At 36.0% G+C, this 22,934-nt stretch overlaps 2 protein-coding genes and 1 pseudogene across 6 annotated transcripts; all 3 read left to right on the forward strand.

The window, feature by feature from the left end:
• The first annotated feature begins 5,920 nt into the window (after window positions 1-5,920).
• Window positions 5,921-9,600, forward strand: LOC132165722 (uncharacterized). 2 transcript variants are annotated; one of them, XM_088511737.1, is made up of 4 exons: window positions 6,276-6,311; window positions 6,609-6,676; window positions 7,424-8,157; window positions 8,785-9,600. In XM_088511737.1, the coding sequence occupies exons 2-4, from the start codon at window positions 6,674-6,676 to the stop codon at window positions 9,314-9,316; spliced, it is 1,269 nt and encodes a 422-aa protein (XP_088367863.1). In that variant the 5' UTR covers window positions 6,276-6,311; window positions 6,609-6,673; the 3' UTR covers window positions 9,317-9,600. The 2 variants fall into 2 exon arrangements, with proteins under 2 accessions (XP_059432378.2, XP_088367863.1); XM_059576395.2 differs by lacking the exon at window positions 6,609-6,676 and having other exon boundaries at window positions 5,921-6,311.
• Window positions 9,601-10,978: 1,378 nt separating this feature from the next.
• On the forward strand, window positions 10,979-14,867 carry LOC132166611 (uncharacterized; annotated as a pseudogene). Its single transcript, XR_015909434.1, has 3 exons — window positions 10,979-11,467; window positions 12,524-13,258; window positions 14,321-14,867. The product of XR_015909434.1 is annotated as an uncharacterized LOC132166611 (transcript).
• Window positions 14,868-17,187: 2,320 nt separating this feature from the next.
• On the forward strand, window positions 17,188-20,942 carry LOC132166273 (uncharacterized). Of its 3 annotated transcripts, XM_059577065.2 has the most exons (4): window positions 17,188-17,651; window positions 17,952-17,996; window positions 18,811-19,544; window positions 20,176-20,942. In XM_059577065.2, exons 1-4 carry the CDS (start codon window positions 17,364-17,366, stop codon window positions 20,708-20,710), a joined length of 1,602 nt encoding a protein of 533 aa, XP_059433048.2. In that variant the 5' UTR covers window positions 17,188-17,363; the 3' UTR covers window positions 20,711-20,942. The 3 variants fall into 3 exon arrangements, with proteins under 3 accessions (XP_059433048.2, XP_059433049.2, XP_088367791.1); XM_059577066.2 differs by lacking the exon at window positions 17,952-17,996; XM_088511665.1 differs by lacking the exon at window positions 17,188-17,651 and having other exon boundaries at window positions 17,687-18,022.
• Window positions 20,943-22,934: the final 1,992 nt, after the last annotated feature.

Here is a 22,934-nt window from a genome sequence, read left to right on the forward strand (position 1 = left end):
TACTATACGTCCTTGTTAATATCTTGGTGCAGTTGAAATAAATTGCATGGGAACTCCACTAAATTTGTGAAGACATTGAATTGCAAAATTTGGCTTACATTTCATTCTACCTGTTACTAAAAATGGGAGGCTTCATTTGCTGATACTTTCGTACAAAAAGAACACCTAGAGTGGTGAATGTGTTTTCTTGGTAGTCACAATAAATTTAAAATTAACAATCTAACACTATCGCCGAAATTAACTAAAGCATAAAATCAATCGAACCAAAGAAGTTTGGTGACGAAATAAAAACATTTTGAAAGAATTCTTCAAAAATAAAACCACTCTAAGAGCACCCAACCTCAAAAATCCACTCTAAGAGCAACATAATAGGATCTTCTCTAGTTTAGTTGAACCGGATAATATCCAGTTAGTTATATTTGAGGAATATTTTTATTTTTTCACTTTTTGAAGTGACAAAATATCCCTTCAATATAATTAACTGGATATTATACAGTTTAAATGAATCGGAGAGGATCCTAATTCAAGAGCAACCCGAAATTCCGCTAGCTAAAGGGTTGATTAGTTTGTGTGGTTTAACAAAATCTAGAAGAGGTTTGATTATGAAGGCATAGGGATGCAAAAGCTCTCTCTAAGAATATAGAATAATGGCCCCATGTTCTGGTGAAAGTTGTGGTTATAATGCTTATATAGACCTTGAAAAAAAATGAGGTTTAATGGGCCAGTCGGTTTATGAAAAACATAGTATGAGGCATGACGTTCAAATGGCTAAATGACTGGTTTGAATGCACGTAAGGTGAAAAACGTTATGCCGACTCCAAAAACTTGTTTATCACAATTTATGCGGAATTAATATTATGAAGCAATAAACAATTCAATCACCCAAAATATATAAAGCAATAAAGAGGCAGACACAGATATTTTGGTTACGAAGAGGAAACCTTTTAGAAACCGATCTAAAAGTAAAACCTCTCCGGGGCAGCCAAACCCAGGAAATCACTATCAAAAGATTATCCAGAAATTACAGACACTAGGAACACTTACAACCCTTTGCAAGACCTTGGCTCTGTAAGATCGACAAGCCTACAACTCGTCTCCTTGCTCACAATCTTCTTCAACGTGATTCTCCTTTACCGGACTCTTCCGATAGACTTTTCAACCGTAGATTTATCAAAGGAATAACTAAAACTCCAAGAGATTTAATTTAACGCTCACCACATATGATCTCTCTTAGCACAACCTCCGACGAACTCTCTGGGGTGAAAATTCATGCTTCTCTCTTCTATAATGATGTATATATACCCCCGACAAAACCCTAGACCTAACCCACTTAAAATCATGTTTTTGGGCCTAAAACTTACGGGGTATCCGGACATGTTAATGGGCGGTCCGGACACGGCTTCGCGGAGCAAGATTTTAGTTTCTGGAAATGAGGTCCGGACCCGGGGAATTGCGGTCCGGACCCGGCCTGTCCAGTCTTCATCAACAGCTCCGATCGATGGGCGTTTACGGTCCGATTGAGCTGAAATTTTGCAGGGACGTTCATAACACATGAATCTACATTATGAACGGTGGAGATTGGATTCTGAGCATTCTATATCAGTGTTTGAGCCGTGAACAGTAACATCTACATTTTGGAACTGAATTAAGCCAACACAAGAACTAACAAACTCCCTCTTTGGCAATTCAGTGACAAAACCAAAATGTCGAGCCAATCCCATCATCTCCCCATATTTACTCCCCCTTTTTGTCACAGAATGACAAAAGGTCTTCATGTTTCCTGAAACACTTCACAAAATACATCAAGGCATATGTGGAACAAGAAGACATAAATAAAACTCATGATAAAAAAATGACGTAGAATGCGTGATTATAAAGAAACATCAGCAAAACTCCCCCTCAATGTATGACTCAATTATCAACAGAAAACTGGAAATGCAAAGCATGTTTCTCCCCCTTAAAAGTTAAATGAACACACATGATAACACATCAATGACTCATGTATTGCACAATGAATATCCAAACATGCTCCAAATATGCAAAATATACATGAGACTAGAAATGGCTAGAAACTCATATTGCTTAACCCAAGCCGAGAAAATGTTCCATTCAACCTATGCTTGTGTGGTGTGTGGGTAAGCCATCCAAAGAGAAAAATTTTCAATTTACAAAATGAGGAGAAAGTTTCACCACCATGAGGTTTTGACAAGTATATCAAATCAAAAGTCAAACCTTATCATACTAGGGCCTAGCCACTCTCATCCTATACAATTCTCTTTGTAAAATATTTTGCACAAGTTTGACACAGTGAAATAAATTCCTTTTGGAATATGATCTTTTGATTTTATTTGTTTCACTATTTTGTTTATTTTTCTCTTTGAGAAAGTGTCCTTAAACTTTTGGTGCTTATCACAACAGAGAAAGCAGGAATTTTTAAGCCCTAGGTTCAACTAGCATGTGGTCAATTTGAAAAATATGACTAGTCAAAAACCTCATATGGCTACCTAACAAACCTCACAAATAAAGTGAAACAAAACCTCAATTTAAGCTTAACTGTGCACAAGAGATAAAGCATAGGCAAAAAGTACCACATAAGCTCAGGCTTTAGGTAACCACAAAAACAAGTCCATTGACACAAATTTTCATCTCATGCATATTAAGAACATTCCAAGACGTAAGGAATTAAATTCATAAAAAGCAACATGAGAAATTAATGAACTATCTAGGTGCATAAGACAAAATAAAGAAAAGAAAGAAAAAAACAACCAAAGTAAAATATTTTTGTCTTTCTGTTATTTTTCACAAAAGAAATGCACACAAACAAAATACAATTTCAAAACAAAATAAAACAAAAATGCAATGAAAAACGAAAAAACAACATGCTCTAGGATATGCAAAGATATGCAAGAAAAACAATCCTAGACATGTGGGTGACTCACCTAACATAAGGTGAGATCATCACCACTCCCCCTCAAGGGGTGAATGGTATCATCCTTCCTAACCCAAACTTGAGAAATCTTAGGTCTAGACTTATGACTTTGCTTAAACTTATCTAGCCTAGATAGCACTTCTCTCATCATTATGACCAAACCCTCACTTTCTTTCCTAGAATAGGAATTTTTATTTATATGCACATGAGGTTTCAAATTAAAACAGTGAGGTCGAATGTGACCCACTTTGCCACAGTGATGACATGTAGGGACAAACCTTTGTGAAGGTAATTTTCTATGAGGATGCATGACTCTAAGCTTAGGGTAAGATGCATGATGCTTAACATAAATTTTCTTACCTTTCTTACTATGGAGAGTCGGAGCAGCTGCATGATTTTCTTTCTTTGGAGCAGCTTTGAATTTCCAACAGTTTGGTCTAATGTGACCAACAATCCCACAATGATGGCATGTAGGAAAAAACTTACCTTGAGTTTGTTTAACTGAAGGAGTCTTAGAAAAATTAGCCTTGGTTTCTTTAACATTCACAGGCTCAACATTCAAGGACTCATTAGAAACATATGAAGTAGATGCACCAACATTATCAACAATCATACTAGGCTTGTTAGGAACAAATTCTTTAGTACAAAGAAAACTTTTCAAATTATCACTAGAGAAATTTCGTGAGAGTTCCTTAGAAACATTCAATTCATTCTCAAGTGATAAAGACTTTTCAACAAGCACAGAAATCTCAGATTTCAAAGAATCAATCAAGATATGTGATTTAGACAAATCATTCGCCGAAGATTCTTTATCGGATTTCAAAGAATCAATTAGGACATGTGATTCAGACAATTCATTAACAATAGATTCATTCACATGTTTAAGATCTTGAAAATCCCCCAAACAATTTGTGTATTGATGTCTCAAAAGAGTGAATTTTTTCAACAAATTGTTGAAGGAGTTTATAAGATCATATTCCCCTTGAGAAGTATTCATAGCAAATAGGAGTCAACAGATCTCACTCAAGAATTTAATCCAAACAGAGTGAACCCGCTCTGATACCAATTGAAAAACGTTATGCCGACTCCAAAAACTTCTTTATCACAATTTATGCGGAATTAATATTATGAAGCAATAAACAATTCAATCACCCAAAATATATAAAGCAATAAAGAGGCAGACACAGATATTTTGGTTACGAAGAGGAAACCTTTTAGAAACCGATCTAAAAGTAAAACCTCTCCGGGGCAGCCAAACCCAGGAAATCACTATCAAAAGATTATCCAGAGATTACAGACACTAGGAACACTTACAACCCTTTGCAAGACCTTGGCTCTGTAAGATCGACAAGCCTACAACTCGTCTCCTTGCTCACAATCTTCTTCAACTTGATTCTCCTTTACCGGACCCTTCCGATAGACTTTTCAACCGTAGATTTATCAAAGGAATAACTAAAACTCTAAGAGATTTAATTTAACGCTCACCACATATGATCTCTCTTAGCACAGCCTCCGACGAACTCTCTGGGGGTGAAAATTCGTGCTTCTCTCTTCTATAATGATGTATATATACCCCCGACAAAACCCTAGACCTAACCCACTTAAAATCATGTTTTTGGGCCTAAAACTTACGGGGTGTCCGGACATGTTAATGGGCGGTCCGGACACGGCTTCGCGGAGCAAGATTTTAGTTTTTGGAAATGAGGTCCGGACCCGGGGAATTGCGGTCCGGACCCGGCCTGTCCAGTCTTCATCAACAGCTCCGATCGATGGGCGTTTGTGGTCGGATTGAGCTGAAATTTTGCAGGAACATTCATAACACATGAATCTACATTATGAACGGTGGAGATTGGATTCTGAGCATTCTATATCAGTGTTTGAGTCGTGAACAGTAACATCTGCATTTTGGAACTGAATTAAGCCAACACAAGAACTAACATAAGGTTTTACAACTTTATCACAAGTGGCATTCAAACGGGGTTCAGCTGCCATTGTAGCCAGGTATCTCAAATCTACTTCAATGAACACCATATTTGAATCTTCTTCGGCAACTGAAAATCTCTATAGCTAGTTGTGAAAAACTCTCGTTCGAATTGTCTTCGATCAAGGCTCTCAGGAGCTTGATCTTTAATCCTTTGAAGTCCTCCATTCGATTGCCACCGTAACCGAGCCTCGCGAGAGCTCAATTCTTTAGATGCATTGAAACTGGGTTCGAACTCCATTTGACTAGGTTTCAACCGATAGCTTCTTATCTTCAGTTTTCAACAAGATTTGAACTTTTGACAACTCAACCTAGACTTATAACTAAACAAGATTTGATACTAGATTTACCAATGTAAAACTTAACCATTAGACGTAGCTAGTTGTTTGTATTACTATATGTTGCAGCTAAAGTGTGAGGATAGGTAGGCCTCGCACCAAGCCATCTAAGGTGTGGCAAGGAAGAAAAAAAAAATCAATAGTGATTTGGTTTTTATCCAAAATAAAAAAAATTCGTTCTTATAATCAAAATGACCGAAAACAAGAAAGGTATAGATATATTTCTCTTCAATTTATAGAAGAGACAAAAAAAAAAAGAAAAAAAAAAAGAAAAGAAAAGAAGAGCTTGAACAGTTGAACTAATCAGCTAGTGTTCCAAACAAAGAAAAGGCCAAAAATAATAATAATAATAAAAATAGTAATTTCTTATTTAATACTTTTTGTCCAAAAAACAAATATATAAAATGTTAAATAAATCCCTGAAAAAACAGAATGTCTTTGAGAAGTCTGATACGGATTAAGACAGAACCGATTTTTTGGCAATTTTTTATTATTACCCCAATTTTGTTTTTTTGGCAAGTAAAAGAATTAAGTACCTAAAAGCCAATCCTATCCCTACACGTGGCAATTTCCCAAAACTTTTCTCTAGGCGGCAGTAGGCGCCAAATCCCCTTGTCTTTGACCCGTTGCCATGTTTACCTCACTTTCAAGTTTTTCAAGTCCCTCCTTACACGCACGCAGACCGTCCAAGTCAACGCTAAAGGCTTAACCCCTCACCAAAAACAGAGCAGCAGATCTGATTGGGAACACAGGCAAAAAAACAGAGGCTTTGAAGATGAAATCTGAGACTCTGACGCTGGTGCTGGTGAATCTGGCCGGAATTATGGAGAGGGCTGACGAGTCGTTGTTGCCAGGGGTGTACAAGGAGGTTGGGGCTGCTCTTCACACTGACCCAACTGGGTTAGGCTCGCTCACTCTGTTCCGATCCATAGTGCAGTCCTCTTGTTACCCACTTGCCGCTTACCTGGCTGTGCGTCACAACCGCACCCATGTCATTGCTCTCGGCGCTTTTCTCTGGGCCGCCGCCACCTTTCTCGTTGCCATCTCCTCCACCTTCTTCCAGGTCTCTCTATCTCTCTGTATGCGTGTGTGTTTGTGATTTGTTTCTCTGTTATTTCTATCTATAACTGGATGTTGTGATATATTGGATGTGGTAAGTTGAGATAAAATGGATGGCATATGAATATGATCTCATGATTTGGTTACGTTACACATATTGGGTAATTTTGGGTTATGTTCATACTGACATCTACAGATCTATAGCCCCCATGATTGGGTAATATGATCTCATTTTATTCTGATTTATTTTGGCACGCTAAAAAAATCAATTTGATCTGATAATTTGATTTTTCTTTCTTAGTATCTTAGTGCAAGAGTTAAGTGGCCTTATTTCCACCAAACGGTAATGTGAACAGAAAAACATCTATGGTAAGTCCTAAAATTTAGCATTACATGTTCAGCAAAATTAAGGTTGTCACATTTCGTTCCACATTTGGAAGATGAATAGCCACATAAAGTGGGTGGATTATAAAAGCACTCATGAGTGCTAAGTCCCACATTGATTTTTTACTATGTGAGACTGGGCTTTATAAATGATTTTTGAGAGCTTCAAATTAATTAATTCTTTTTGAGTAATAACGCAGATATGACTAGTGCTTTTTCTGGGTTGTTACAAGTTTTAAATTTTCTGCAAGGAACAAAAATGCATTTAACCATGAATGAACTAAATGAGTCACTCCAAATGCTTCACAAGATTTTTGAGGTGAAGCTTTGTAGTTGGTTTAAGGCTTGAATTAACTGGTTCCATGTCAAATGCCATAAGTAATCCTATGATTATAATGTGAAAGAGAAAATATGTACATACCACAAGAGCTAAACTATATTGTGGAAAGAAGGGTTAGAAATTAGGACAAGGGAAATGCAAAATTCTGACATATGGGTGCTATACATCTTAAGAGCGACCATGTGAAGTGAGAATGTGGCATAAATATGTAAAAACTTGAGAAACTCAGAATACTAGGCCCTAATGAAAGAATTTCATTCTGTGATGAATAAGCTTCAAAAAAAAAAAAAAAAATTGTGGCAGGAGACAAAGTTTTCCTGTTGATTCTGTATGTTTTCCTTGACTTGCAAGATAAATAACATAACACTTAGTTGCCTGGTTTGATCAAATAGGTGGCAGTTTCAAGAGGTTTAAATGGGATTGGACTTGCCATAGTGACACCTGCCATTCAGTCACTCGTTGCTGATTCAACCGATGATGGTAACCGTGGTGTGGCTTTTGGATGGCTACAACTAACAGCAAGTTTTGGCTCCATAATTGGTGGGCTTTGTTCTGTGTTAATAGCACCAACATCTTTCTTGGGCATCCCTGGTTGGAGAATTTCTTTCCTTTTGGTTGGACTAGTAAGTGTAGTAGTAGGTATTTTGGTCCGCCTCTTTGCAAATGATCCAAACTTTTCTGAAGATCGATTTCAACACAAGTCTTTTTGGTCAGAAGTTAAATACCTAACTAAAGAAGCAAAATCTGTTATGAGAATCCCATCTTTCCAGATAATTGTGGCTCAGGGTGTCTCTGGATCATTCCCCTGGTCAGCATTGTCATTTGCTACTATGTGGTTAGAACTTATAGGCTTCTCCCATAAGACAACAGCATTCCTGTGGACACTCTTTATAATTGCTGCTTCACTTGGGGGTCTGTTTGGAGGAAAGATGGGGGATTTGCTTTCAAAACGCTTACCCAATTCCGGGAGAATAATCCTTTCACAGATAAGCTCAGGGTCTGCCATTCCTTTAGCTGCAATTTTATTGCTGGTATTGCCTGATGATCCATCCACGGCATTCATGCACGGGCTGGTCCTGTTCATAATGGGATTGATTATATCCTGGAATGCTCCAGCAACTAACAAGTACGTATTCTTGATGCGGATCCTCTTTCTTTTTGATTTAGAGTTTGGTGAGGAAGAAATGGAAGTGCAACAAAACCATTGCTTCATCGATTATCACCAGCACAATTTTTCACATAGACATGCATTCCATGCATCCACAATTCAGTATGGTTTAGATATCCATTAAGACAGGTGGTCAAACATGATTCTCGTACAATCAATTTGAAGAGTGGACTAGGTTGCTCTACTGTACTTGTCAGTAAAGCTGGTTGTTGCACTGCAGCTGTTGAATCATCATTTATCTTAAAAATTTAAGTTGATAGAAAAAAGTAAATTTAATCATTTAATCGTCACTTTAACACTTCATCTCACGTGTGAGCTCAAATTTCTTTAAAGCAAGCAATACTTGGGTGTTTACACTTGTGTATAAGTTGTAGTATGGCGCGAAGCACCGAATGCGCGTGTGCGTGGTAGTGGGCTGGCAATTAGATGATGAACGTTAATTTTATAAATAGACAATATAAATAATATACCTATTTTCTTTCTTCTTTTGCTCTCTCAAAACCTTCTATAGTTTTAAAATTTGTCTCTCTTTTTTTTGAATGCCCCTTAAGAGCATTTATTATTTCTGCACTAACATTCACACAGTCCCATATTTGCAGAGATAGTCCCTGAGAAGTCCCGTACAAGCATCTATGCTTTGGATCGATCTTTTGAGACAATACTAGCGTCATTTGCTCCCCCTGTAGTTGGAATTTTGGCTCAGCACGTTTATGGTTATAAACCAGTTCCAAAAGGATCATCAAACTCTGTAGAGATAGAAACGGATAGAGAGAATGCTGCATCACTTGCCAAGGCACTCTATACTGCAATTGGTGTTCCAATGGCAATCTGTTGCTTCATCTACTCCTTCCTCTATTGCACATACCCGAGAGACAGGGAGCGAGCAAGAATGCAGACACTAATAGAGTCAGAAATGCAACAGCTAGAGGAAGATAATTCTTCTTCAAGAAGAGAGTACTTTGAAGTTCATGTTTCAGAAACAAAAGTGTTTAACGGCAACGAAAGAAGTGAGATCAACGGCGATTTTGGAGGAGAAAACAGTCTTGATCATTTGGATGATAACGACAAGAAGTATTTGCTTTCCCATCAGCTAACCTTCTCAAATATGGGTGAATGATGAAGCTGTCCAAGCAGAAGCCGGATTTATGTATAAATGGCTCCCTGAACAAACTGATTAAATGATGAAAAAGCTTCACCAATATTATACACCGTGCAAAACGATCTGCATCGTATATCCCCTCCAGTTCAGAATCCAGAGATTTTGCATGCTACAGCACACCCATTATTTTGTTTCAGAGATCGGTTGGTTTGTTCCACGATTTAATTGTAATTGTTAATTCTTTTTAAAATATTATCTGTAAACTCTTTTTAATTATAATCTCAACCTCTTGATTATCTGCTTTTGATTTTGTTAAAGACTTCCATTTGTCTACTTCCAATTGCCAACTAAGAGTGTCAGGTTTACAAGTTATCGAGATTCTCTTATATGGCTATTCAATATCCACGTCTTTTAAAATATTTAAATAATATGGCATTAGAGCATTTTCAGCAAGAAGCCAAATAGTTATTGAAAATGAACAAATCTTTTATTTAGCTACTCATTTTTTAATACCGACTTCAACAATTTATCTATTCTACTCTTTATTTTATTTAAATATTATTTTGTGTTGGAGAGATTGTCAAAGAAAAAGGAGGAGAGAGAGAGTAAAAGAAAGAAAATAAGAGAAAAATAATAATAAACAAAGTTTATAGTGTGAATAGGCTAATCATCCTATTTACTATTTATACTTGAAGAAAAAACTACAAAATGACTATTCTGCGTGGAGGGAAAAAAATGCTAATAATAGTTAAATCTTGACTATTATGAAGGATTTGTTTATTCTTGGAAAATACTCTTATGTATATCATTGAATGCACCGACTTTAATTTAATTTCAAATGAAATTAAGAGAATCCTTGTCCCCTGCAACTTCAACTTGAACTAATGAAGTTACAATTAACATTTTCACTACTATTTTCATATATATATATATATATCTTGGTGCAGTTTAAATAAATTTCATGGGAAATCCACCTAATTTGTGAAGATATTGATTTGCAAAATGTTTTAAAAAGGCCCTTTTAATGTTTTTAGCTAAAAGTTCAAACTCGAAAAATTATTTACGGAAATAAAATAAGAAAACCATTTCATGGAAGAGGTTTTATTTTCCATTAGACTAAGATTTTTGGTTGTACTAAACACCAAAAGATAGAAAAAAATCTTTTTTCCAAGAAATATTTTAATCGCCATTGACACCCAGGAAAGGTTTTGCAACCAAAGGATCTTATTTTAGTGTAATCGTTGTCGCTTTACATTGCTGGAGCAAAAGAACCAACATGCAGAAACTGTATTTGTTTACAACCTTGAATCTACTCTTGATTAATTAAGACAAAAATAATAGTGATTTACGCATTAACAACCCCACGAATTCCATGAAAGGCTTCAGCAATGTATTCTGCTTGGAAGAAATTTGTGTCCTCTTTTTATTAAGTGAAAAACAAAAGTCAAACTAACATTTAATGGAGAAGCTGACACATAACATTCGGCCTCCTCCATTTAAGAAGAAGAACATCCAGGCAACCACCCTATTTACAACGACGATGGAAACTCCATTTAACAATATTGTGAATCAAAAGGGAAAGCATTGTGACAGACAGATGACTAATAAATACGATGTCTCTATTTCATCATCCACACTGCTAATCATCAATCCAAAATTAATTATCCCTGTTTTGACAACTTAACTTAAACTTACAACCAAATTAGTTTTGATACTAGATTTACCAACTTAACTTTAACCCGTTGCCTTGTTTATCTCACTTTCAACTTACATGCACACAGAGCGTCCAAGTCAACCTCGACGACTTGAGCCCTCACAAAAAACAGAGGAACAGACATGATTGGGAAACAGGACAAAAAAAAAAAAACAGAGTTTGAAGATGAAATCTGAGACTGTGACGCTGGTGCTGGTGAATCTGGCCGGAATTATGGAGAAGGCCAATGAGTCATTGTAGCCAGGGGTGTACAAAGAGGTAGCGGATTCTCTGCACACTGACCCAACTGGGTTAGGCTCGCTCACTCTGTTCCGATCCATAGTGCAGTCCTCTTGTTACCCACTTGCAGCTTACCTGGCTGTGCGTCACAACCGTACCCATGTCATTGCTCTCGGCGCTTTTCTCTGGGCCGCCGCCACCTTTTTCTCGTTGCCATCTCCTCTACCTTCTTCCAGGTCTCTCTGTCTCTCCCTATGCATGTGTCTTTGTGCTTTTGTTTCTTTCTTATTTCTATCTATAACTGGATGTTGTGATGGGTTTAAAAATTATTGATGTTACTCTTTTCATAATATCATAGAAAAGAAACTGTCAAAAAAAACAAGTTTGACGTTTTGTAATGTTTGGGTTCACTGTTCACCTCGCAGGCTCTTTCCACCCCCCACCCCCCCCCCCCCCCAAATAAAAAAACTAAGTAATTTATCTGAATTATTGAAAGACATGAAGAAGAAAAATTTGACTGAATGAAAGAACTACAGCAAGAAGACTCGTGTTATAAAAGATGAACTTCTTTTAGACTTCGGAAATTCAGTTTATGATTTCAAAAAGCGCAATTTAAAAACATGATTTTTAAAAATACACTTTAAGAGTTTAATAAAATATAAAGCAACATAGTGTGTTTGGTAAGACACCCATAAAATTGCAGGTTAATTTTTAAAATAGTCACACACCCTAGTCCCACATTGGAAAAAGTTGGTGGATTATGAAAGCATTCATGGGTACTAAGTAGTTTCATTGATTCTTTACTACGTAAGACTTAACGTTATAAGCATTCTAGAGAGATTCAAATTAACTATGGAGTAATAATGCAGATGTGACTAACGCCATCACAATTTCTGCTCCAGATCTAAATTTTCCACTGGAAACGAAAACACATTTAACTACGAATGAACTAAATGAGTCACTCCAAATGCTTTTCAAGATTTTTTAGATGAAGCTTTGTAGTTGGTTTGAGGCTTGAATTAACTGGTCCCATGTCAAATGCCATAATGCCTTGATATGGATTTCTGTAATCCTATGATTATATTGTGGAAAGAATGGTTCGAAATTAGGACAAGGGAAATGCAACATGTTAAGAGTGATCATGTGAAGTAAGAATGTGGCTTAAATGTGTAAAAACTTGAAAAATTCAGAATATTAAGCCCTAATGAAATAATTTCATTCTGTGATGAATAATTCTGTTTGTTTTCCTCGAGTTGCAAGTTAACACTTGGTTGCCTGGTTTGATCAAATAGGTGGCAGTTTCAAGAGGTTTAAATGGGATTGGACTTGCCTTAGTGACACCTGCCATTCAGTCCCTCGTTGCTGATTCAGCCAATGATGGCAACCGTGATGTGGCTTTTGGATGGCTACATCTAACAGCAAGCTTAGGCTTCATTCTTGGTGGGCTTTGTTCTGTGTTAATGGCGTCAAAATCTTACATGGGCATCGATGGTTGGAGAGTTTCTTTCCTTTTGGTTGGAATAATCAGTGTAATAGTAAGTATTTTGGTCCGCTTATTTGCGAATGATCCAAACTTTTCTGAAGATCGATTTCAACACAAGTCTTTTTGGTCAGAAGTAAAATACCTAACTAAAGAAGCAAAGTCTGTTATGAGAATCCCATCTTTCCAGATAATTGTGGCTCAGGGTGTCTCTGGATGATTCCCCGGCTCTGCATTGTCATTTGCCACAATGTGATTAAAACTTATAGGATTCCCCCATGAGACAACAGCATTCCTGTGGACGCTCTTTATAATTGCTGCTGCACTTGGGGGTCTGTTTGGAGGGAAGATGGGGGATTTGCTTTCAAAACGCTTACCCAATTCCGGGAGAATAATCCTTGCACAGATATGCTCAGGTTCTGCCATTCCTTTTTGGTGCAATTTTGCAGCTGGCATTGCCTAATGATCCATCCACGGCATTCATGCACGGGCTGGTCTTGTTCATAATGGGATTTACCATATCCTGGAATTCTTCAGCAACTAACAAGTATGTATTCTCTATCTATTTCCTTGTGTTCGACAACTAAAAAAGTTAATTGTTGGAACTAATGGCTCATATTAGACCACCAGTGGTAATTGGCCAAGTAGATGGAGCGAAGCAACGTCATACGTCTTTATAATTAGGGTTTTCCTATATATATATATATATATATATATGTGTGTGTGTGTGTGTGTATGTTATGATGTAACCCTGAATTATTAATAGCAAAATACAGTTGCACTCTTTGTGAACATAAGCACATTGCCGAACTACGTTAAATTTGTGTCTTGACTCTCTCTTAATCTCTCTATTTTCGAATCTATATTATTCATTATTGTTGTGCACGGTAACATCACTACTGATACATTTTGTTGTAGAGTTGGGTGGAGAGTATTTTGAAATGGAAGGTTTAAAGAGCCATGGAACTAAGAGTTTCATGTTAGAAAAAAGAAATGAAAGTATACATTAATAATGTCCAATTCATACCAAGCTATTGCTTTAAAGTAAGCAATATTCGGGCGCATATGAACAGGTGCGAAGCACCAATTGCGCATGTGCGTGGCAGTAGACTGATGATCAAATCATGACCGTTAATTTTTGGATAGCCATAATATTAAGTAACTGTTAATTATAAATTTAATCTAACGATCAAGATTAAGTGTGTTAGCATTGGATCGATGGTCAAATTTTAACGATGGTTGCATTAGTAGTTATTTACTGTCAATTGCAAAATTACATGTATGTTAGTGACCCGACATTATAACTGCTAAATACACACTATAAAGAGTTGAGCTGCAGTTTAAGACATAAAAAATTCTCTCTTCTTGTGTCTCTCTCACAATAATATGAACTTTGAGGTGTTCTGATTTGGTTTCATTTTGTGCAAAACCCAACTAAACTACAAAGGATTTTTATGCTCCATTATGTCCCGTAGAAGTATTTGCTGTAGCCCAACCGATCAGAATTAGTGGGGGCAAATAACTTACTAAAGAAAACGACTCTGTAACGCACATTAGAAGCATTTAATTTCCTGTTTCAATATTTCTGCACTAACAATTACACATGCAGTCCCATATTTGCAGAGATAGTCCCTGAGAAGTCCCGTACAAGGATAGTTGGAATTTTGGCTCAGCGCGTTTATGGCTATAAACCAGTTCAAAAAGGATCATCAGACTCTGTAGAGATAGCAATGGATAGAGAGAATCCTAAATCACTTGCCAAGGCACTCTATACGGCAATAGGTGTTCCAATGGCAATCTGTTGCTTCATCTACTCCTTCCTCTATTGGACATACCCGAGAGACAGGGAGAGAGCAAGAATGCAGACATTAATAGTCAGAATGCAACAGCTACGGGAATATAATTCTTCTTCAGGAGGAGAGTACTTTGAAGTTCATGTTGCAGAAACAAAATAGTTTAACGGCAATGAAAGAAGTGAGATCAACGGAGATTTTGGAGGAGAAAACGGTCTTGATTTGGATGATAACAACGACAAGATGTATTTGCTTTCTGTTAGGGGACAGCCTTGAAGAAGTCTAATAGTATAAGATATGTTATTATGTTTATAGGACTGGACCGCTAGAAGTCATTCTTGTATTCCTCTAAGAATGATGTGAAATCACCATTGAGCTTGTAATTAATCATTATTGAATTTTGATCAAATTATAATTTTGAAAGCCGTCTCATTTTTTGAGTGAACAAGAGTGATTTATAGAATTACTCCGACTAATAAAAGACATATTGTATCCCAATTCTTCTCCATCTATACCATGTATCCATCTATATAAGGAGAAAAGTTAATTAATAAAATTATCAAAATTTATTGTCATTATTCAACTCTTGTAGTTGCTACCCTATTTATTTGTCACAATAGGCAAATTCAAGAAGCTTAAAGCATGCAGTTTTGCGTGTTTCCCAATCATCTGTAAACTCTTCTTATAATCTCAGCCTCTTGATTATATGCTCTCCATAGTTTTCTTCCTGGATGTCTGTAAAAGCCATTAACCGTTAAACTATTGGCTGTGTTTAGCAATGGAATGGAAAAAGGGAGTGAAACGGTACTGTAATAGATTTGATTGATTTGAGAAAAAAAAAAAAGTAAGAATGTTTTATATAAAAAAGTGAAAAAATTTGTTTTGTAGTGATTTTTTTATTTGAATAATAATAAAAAGTTATTGATGTGATGTAAAAAGTAAGAATATTGGAGTTGATTTTGAGAATTTTTTTTTTTTTTAATTTTTGGGTCCGGTCCGGTCCGGCCCTTTGCCAAACACAGCCACCAGTTCTCCCAAAAGCGTAAGTTGATAGAAAGACGTAAATTTAATCATTTAACCATTACTTTAACACTCTCCTTCATGTGTGGACTCAAACTCTTTTTTTTTTTAATATGTAGAGCTTAACACGTGAAATATTTAATTTAAATAGGGTAAATTAATGGAGTCAAGGTTAATCGATTTCAAGATCTTTAGTTCTGATATCATGTTAAATTACCATGAAAGCTTTTAAGAAAATTGGTGATTTTACATTAACAACTAGTTCTCGCCCAGTGTATTAAATTTACATTTACATATATTAGTTTAATAAGTTGGCTTGAAGAAATTTGTTTGAAGGAAAACTCTGCCTTCTACATCTTTATTCCTTCGAGCATAAAGGAAATAGCTAGTCCAATGTTTTTCTTCTTTCTTGGATATAGGAATCACTTTCTTTCTATACAAATTACTTCTCAAAGCATTATAACATATATGTCAAGAGTAATGCTATAAATCTTCTTAGAGTCCTCTAAGAGTCATCCTAAATGTGATGTGGCTTTTAAAATCACCAATAGATCAAAGTTAATAAATCACATCTCAAATTCAACGGTAATTTTAAAAGCCACATTACATTTACGATAACTCAAGAAAGACTTTAAGAAGACTTATAACATTACTCTACCTGTCGGCTTCAGCAATCCTAGGTCTCAAAAGTTACAAAACAAGCAAAGGAGGAACCTCTTTCACGATTAATTGAATTGGAATTCATTAAGTCCAATTCATGAGTTTGGAAACAATAATAAATTAAACTCATATATTTGGTATGAATTGAAGCGGAGGTCACCAGTTTGAATTTCCCTCCCCCTCTTGTGTGAACATGTCAAAAAAAAAAAAAAAAAAAATTAAACTCATATATTTGGAATCCCAACTAATCTATTTGAATTGAATTGAATATTTGGTATGAATTGACCAACAAAGGACAAAATGGCATCCAATTTATTCTAATCCGGAGAGACTTTTTTGCAATCCCAATAATATTCCTATTTTATCCGCACAAAGGGAATGAATTCCATTTCAACTCATACTTAATCACTTCACTGTGATAAAATGAATAATCGATTTTATAAGTAGCTAAAATGAAATATATATATATATATATATTCAATAACTAAAATAATAATATTTGCTGGAGATGCTCTTATTTATTTATTTATTTTTTGTTTTGACAAGTTTACATAAGGAAAGGGAGAGAGGAGAATTTGAACTAGTAACCTCTACTTCATAAGGCGTGATCCACAGCCAATTGAACTATCCCTTGAAGACCCTCAGATGCTCTTATGATATGAATAGTATTTCAAAATTACTAGTTGCATTATTGAGTTTTTTAATCATCGAGCAACCTAAGTATGAGTATCAATATCAGTAACAACGTATTACACAGGCACTTATGATGGAGATAATATCCATATAAAATAAATAAATAATAAATGAAAGTTTAGTGAAGGGTGAAATAATGCACTCAACTTTTCTCGTTAAATATGAAGAAGATAAGACAAATAAAAATAATGATATTGCTAATTTGTCTTAGATTTTTCTCATTAAATACAAAGAAGAAAAGACAAATAAAAATTATGATTTTGATACAGTTTCCTTAACTAGGCTGATTTGGTCAAACTTCGAATCCATCTCCAGCAAATGGCATCCAAATCCCCTTGTCTTTGACCCGTTGCCATGTTTACGTCACTTTCAAGTTTTTCAAGTCCCTCCTTACACGCACACAGACCGTCCAAGTCAACGCTGACACCAAAAACAGAGGAGCAGATCTGATTGGGAACACAGGCCAAAAAAACAGAGGCTTTGAAGATGAAATCTGAGACACTGACGCTGGTGCTAGTGAATCTGGCCGGAATTATGGAGAGGGCCGACGAGTCGTTGTTGCCAGGGGTGTACAAGGAGGTTGGGGCTGCTCTGCACACTGACCCAACTGGGTTAGGCTCGCTCACTCTGTTCCGATCCATAGTGCAGTCCTCTTGTTACCCACTTGCCGCTTACCTGGCTGTGCATCACAACCGCACCCATGTCATTGCTCTCGGCGCTTTTCTCTGGGCCGCCGCCACCTTTCTTGTTGCCATCTCCTCCACCTTCTCCCAGGTCTCTCTTTCTCTCTGTATGCGTGTGTGTTTGTGATTCTGTTATTTCTATCTAAAACTGGATGTTGTGATATATTGGATGTGGACCATGTGGTAACTTGAGATAAAATGGATGGCATATGAATATGATCTCATGATTTGGTTACGTTACACATATTGGGTAATTTTGGGTTATGTTCATACTAACATCTACATATCTACAGCCACCCATGATTGGGTAATATGATCTCATTTTATTCTGATTTATTTCGGCACACTAAAAAAAACAATGTGATCTGATAATTTGATTTTTCTTTCGTAGTATCTTAGTGCAAGAGCTTTTAAGTGGCCTTATTTCCACCAAACGGTAATGTGAACAGAAAAACATCTATGGTAAGTCCTAAAATATAACATTACATGTTTATCATAGACTAAGGTTGTCACATTTCAGTTCCACATTTGGAAGATGAATAGCCACATAAAGTGGGTGAATTATAAAGGTGCTCATGGGTGCTAAGTCCCACATTAATTATTTACTATGTGAGACTGGGTTTTATAAGTGATTTTAGAGAGTTTCAAATTAATTAGTTCTTTTGAAGTAATAACACAGATACGACTAGTGCTTTTCTTGAATTGTTAAAAGATTTAAATTTTCCGTAGGGAACAAAAATGCATTTAACTATGAATGAACTAAATGAGTCACTCCAAATGCTTTACAAGATTTTTGAGGTGAAGCTTTGTAGTTGGTTTGTGGTTTGAATTAACTGGTTCCATGTCAAATGCCGTAATGCCTTGATATGGATTTCTGTAATCCTATGATTATATTGTGAAAGAGAAAATATGTACATACCACAAGAGCTAAACTATATTGTGGAAAGAAGGGTTAGAAATTAGGACAAGGGAAATTCAAAATTCTGACATATGGGTGCTATACATGTTAAGAGCGACCATGTGAAGTGAGAATGTGGCATAAATATGTAAAAACTTGAGAAACTCAGAATACTAAGCCCTAATGAAAGAATTTCATTCTGTGATGAATAAGCTTAAAAAAAAAAGAAAAGCAAAACAAAACAAACGAACAAACTGTGGCAGGAGACAAAGTTTTCTTGTTGATTCTGTATGTTTTCCTTGACTTGCAAGATAAATAACTTAACACTTAGTTGCCTGGTTTGATCAAATAGGTGGCAGTTTCAAGAGGTTTAAATGGGATTGGACTTGCCATAGTGACACCTGCCATTCAGTCCCTCGTTGCTGATTCAACCGATGATGGCAACCGTGGTGTGGCTTTTGGATGGCTACAACTAACAGCAAGTTTTGGCTCCATAATTGGTGGGCTTTGCTCTGTGTTAATAGCACCAACATCTTTCATGGACATCCCTGGTTGGAGAATTTCTTTCCTTTTGGTTGGACTAGTAAGTGTAGTAGTAGGTATTTTGGTCCGCCTCTTTGCGAATGATCCAAACTTTTCTGAAGATCGATTTCAACACAAGTCTTTTTGGTCAGAAGTTAAATACCTAACTAAAGAAGCAAAATCTGTTATGAGAATCCCATCTTTCCAGATAATTGTGGCTCAGGGTGTCTCTGGATCATTCCCCTGGTCAGCATTGTCATTTGCCACTATGTGGTTAGAACTTATAGGCTTCTCCCACAAGACAACAGCATTCCTGTGGACGCTCTTTATAATTGCTGCTTCACTTGGGGGTCTGTTTGGAGGAAAGATGGGGGATTTGCTTTCAAAACGCTTACCGAATTCCGGGAGAATAATCCTTTCACAGATAAGCTCAGGTTCTGCCATTCCTTTAGCTGCAATTTTACTGCTGGTATTGCCTGATGATCCATCCACGGCATTCATGCACGGGCTGGTCCTGTTCATAATGGGATTGATTATATCCTGGAATGGTGCAGCAACTAACAAGTATGTATTCTTGATGCGTTAGATCCCCTTTCTTTTTGTTTTAGAGTTTGGTGGGGAAGGAACGGAAGAGCAACAAAACCATTGCTTCATCGATTATCACTAGCACAATTTTCACATAGACACGCATTGCATGCATCCACAATTCGCTATGGTTTAGTTATCCATTAAGACAGGTGGTCAAACATGATTCTCGTACAATTGAGTTGAAGAGCGGACTACGTTGCTCTATTGGACTTGTCAGTGAAGCTAGTTGTTGTACTGCAGCTGTTAAATTACCACTTATCTCAAAAGTTTAAGCCGATAGGAAATAGTAAATTTAATCATTTAATCAATACTTTAACACTTCATCTTACGTGTGAGCTCAAATTTCTTTAAAGCAAGCAATACTCTTGTATTTACACTTGTGTAAATGTTGTATTACCGCGCGATGCACTGGATGCGCATGTACATAGCAGTGGGCTGACAATTAGATGATGACTATTAATTTTTTAAGTAGACAATATAAATAATATACCTATTTTCTTTCTTCTTTTGCTCTCTCAAAACCTTCTATAGTTTTAAAATTTCTCTCTTTTTTTTTTTTAATGCCCCTTAAGAGCATTTTAGTATTTCTGCACTAACATGCACACAGTCCCATATTTGCAGAGATAGTCCCTGAGAAGTCCCGTACAAGCATCTATGCTTTGGATCGATCTTTTGAGACAATACTAGCGTCATTTGCTCCCCCTGTAGTTGGAATTTTGGCTCAGCACGTTTATGGTTATAAACCAGTTCCAAAAGGATCATCAAACTCCGTAGAGATAGAAACGGATAGAGAGAATGCAGCATCACTTGCCAAGGCACTCTATACGGCAATTGGTGTTCCAATGGCAATCTGTTGCTTCATCTACTCCTTCCTCTATTGCACATACCCGAGAGACAGGGAGAGAGCAAGAATGCAGACATTAATAGAGTCCGAAATGCAACAGCTAGAGGAAGATAATTCGTCTTCAAAAGAAGAGTACTTTGAAGTTCATGTTTCAGAAACAAAAGTGTTTAACGGCTATGAAAGAAGTGAGATCAGCGGAGATTTTGGACGAGAAAACAGTCTTGATCATTTGGATGATAACAACGACAAGAAGTATTTGCTTTCCCATCAGCTAACCTTCTCAAATATGGGAGAATGATGAAGCTGTCCAAGCAGAAGCTGGATTTATGTATCCTGAACAAACTGATCAAATGATGAAAAAGCTTCACCAATATACACTCTAGTTCAGAATCCAGAGATTTTGCATGCCACAATCACACCCATTATTTTGTTTCAGAGGTGGGTTGGTCTGTTCCATGATTTAAGAAATTGTTAATTCTTTTTAAAATATTATCTGTAAACTCCTCTTAATTATAATCTCAACCTCTTGATTATCTGCTATTAATTTTGTCAAAGGCTTCCATTTGTCCACTTCCAAGAGAGGCTAGCATAGATAAAGCTCATTTACTCACTGTCTTCCTTCCTTGATGCCTTTAAAAGCTATTAACAACCACTTCTCTATTATATTTATGTCACCTTATCGATAACAAATTGAAGTCGACGCTCACACCATGCACTTTTGAACAGAGTTTTCACACTGGGGTTGAGGAAATTCTTCCCTTGGGTGTATTAGATTGACATTTATATTTTAATAAACTAGACTGAAGAAACCCGATTGAAATAAAAGAAGCTGGTCCAATGTTTTTCTTCATTCTTCGATGTAGGAATCACTTTCCTTCTATACAAATTACTTCTCAAAGATTATGACATACCTGTCAGCTTCACAAGTTATATGGCTATTCATTATCGGCATGTCTTTTAAAAAAATTAAATAATATAGCATTAGAACATCTTCGGTAATAGTAGGCAAAATAGTTACTATAAATGTACAAGTTTTTAATTTAGCTACTAATGTTTTTATACACAATCCAACAGATTATCTACTGTACTATTTATTTTCTTTAAATATTATTTTATGTAGGAGTGGTTGTGAAAGAAAGAGGAGGAGAGAGAGTAAAAGAAAGAAAGTGAGAAAAATAATAATAAACAAAGTTTATAGTGTCAATAGTGAATAAGCTAATCAACCTATTTACTATTCATACTAGAAGGAAAAATTACAAAATGACTATTCTACTGAAGAGGAAAAAAAAATGCTAATAATAGTTAAATCTAACTATTATGAAGGATTTGTCTATTCTTCTGGAGATGCTCTTATGTATATGTTAAATGCACTAACTTTAATTCAATTTCAAATAAATTGAAGAGAATCATTGTCCTCAACTATGCAACTTTAACTTGAACTAATGACCATCAAGGGTGGTAGTTTAACGGCCCAAGAAAATTCTCAAGTGGTTAGGACATGTACTAGGATGTAGCTTTGAATCTCCGGAATGGAGAATCTCCACATACGCTTGATTAGTATTAGCCGCCTTGAATAGGTGGGGCCCAATACGTGAAATATTTAATTTAAATGGGATGAATTGACGAAGTCAAGGTTCGATTCTATGACCTTTGGTTCTGATACCATGTTAAATTACCACTGAAGATTTTAAAAAAATTGGTGATTTAACATTTACAACCAGTTCTCCCAGTGTATTAATTTGAAATTTATATATGTATTAGTTTAATAGGTTGGATAGAAGAAATTTGTTTAAAGGAAAACTCTATCTTCTACGTCTTTATTCCTTCTAGCATAAAGAAAATAGCTGGTCCAATGTTTTTCTTCTTTCTTGGATGTAGGAATCACTTTCTTTCTATACAAATTACTTCTCAAAGCATTATAACATATCAGTCAGAGTATGTTGTCCAAAAGTTTTAACGATGGCAGTGCAATAAATGCAATACCCTTTAAAATGCACTAAATGGAGAAAATGGAGGGATTTTGAAATGGAGAGGATCCTATTCCCCCAAATGTGATATGACTTTTAAAATCACCAATAAATCAAAAATCAATAAATCACATCTCAAATTCAACAGTAATTTTAAAAGCCACATCACATTTGAGATAACTCCAAAAAAAACTTTAAAAATGCTTCAGCAATCCCAGGTTTCAAAAGTTACAAAACAACTTTAAAAATGCTTCAGCAATCCCAGGTTTCAAAAGTTACAAAACAAGCAAGGAGGAACCTCTTTCACGATTAATTGAATTGGAATTCATTAAGTCAATTCATGAGTTTGGAAACAATAATAAATTAAACTCATATATTTGGAATCCCAACTAATCTGCTTGAATTGAATTGAATTGAATATTTGGTATGAATTGACCAACAAAGGACAAAATGGCATCCAATTTATTCTAATCCGGATAGACTTTTTTGCCAATCCCAATAATATTCCTATTTTATCCACACAAAAGGAATGAATTCCATTTCAACTCATACTTA

This window comes from Corylus avellana, chromosome 11 (genome assembly GCF_965113065.1).
Source record: "Corylus avellana chromosome 11, dhCorAvel1.hap1.2, whole genome shotgun sequence".
NCBI classification, from domain to species: Eukaryota; Viridiplantae; Streptophyta; class Magnoliopsida; order Fagales; family Betulaceae; genus Corylus; species Corylus avellana.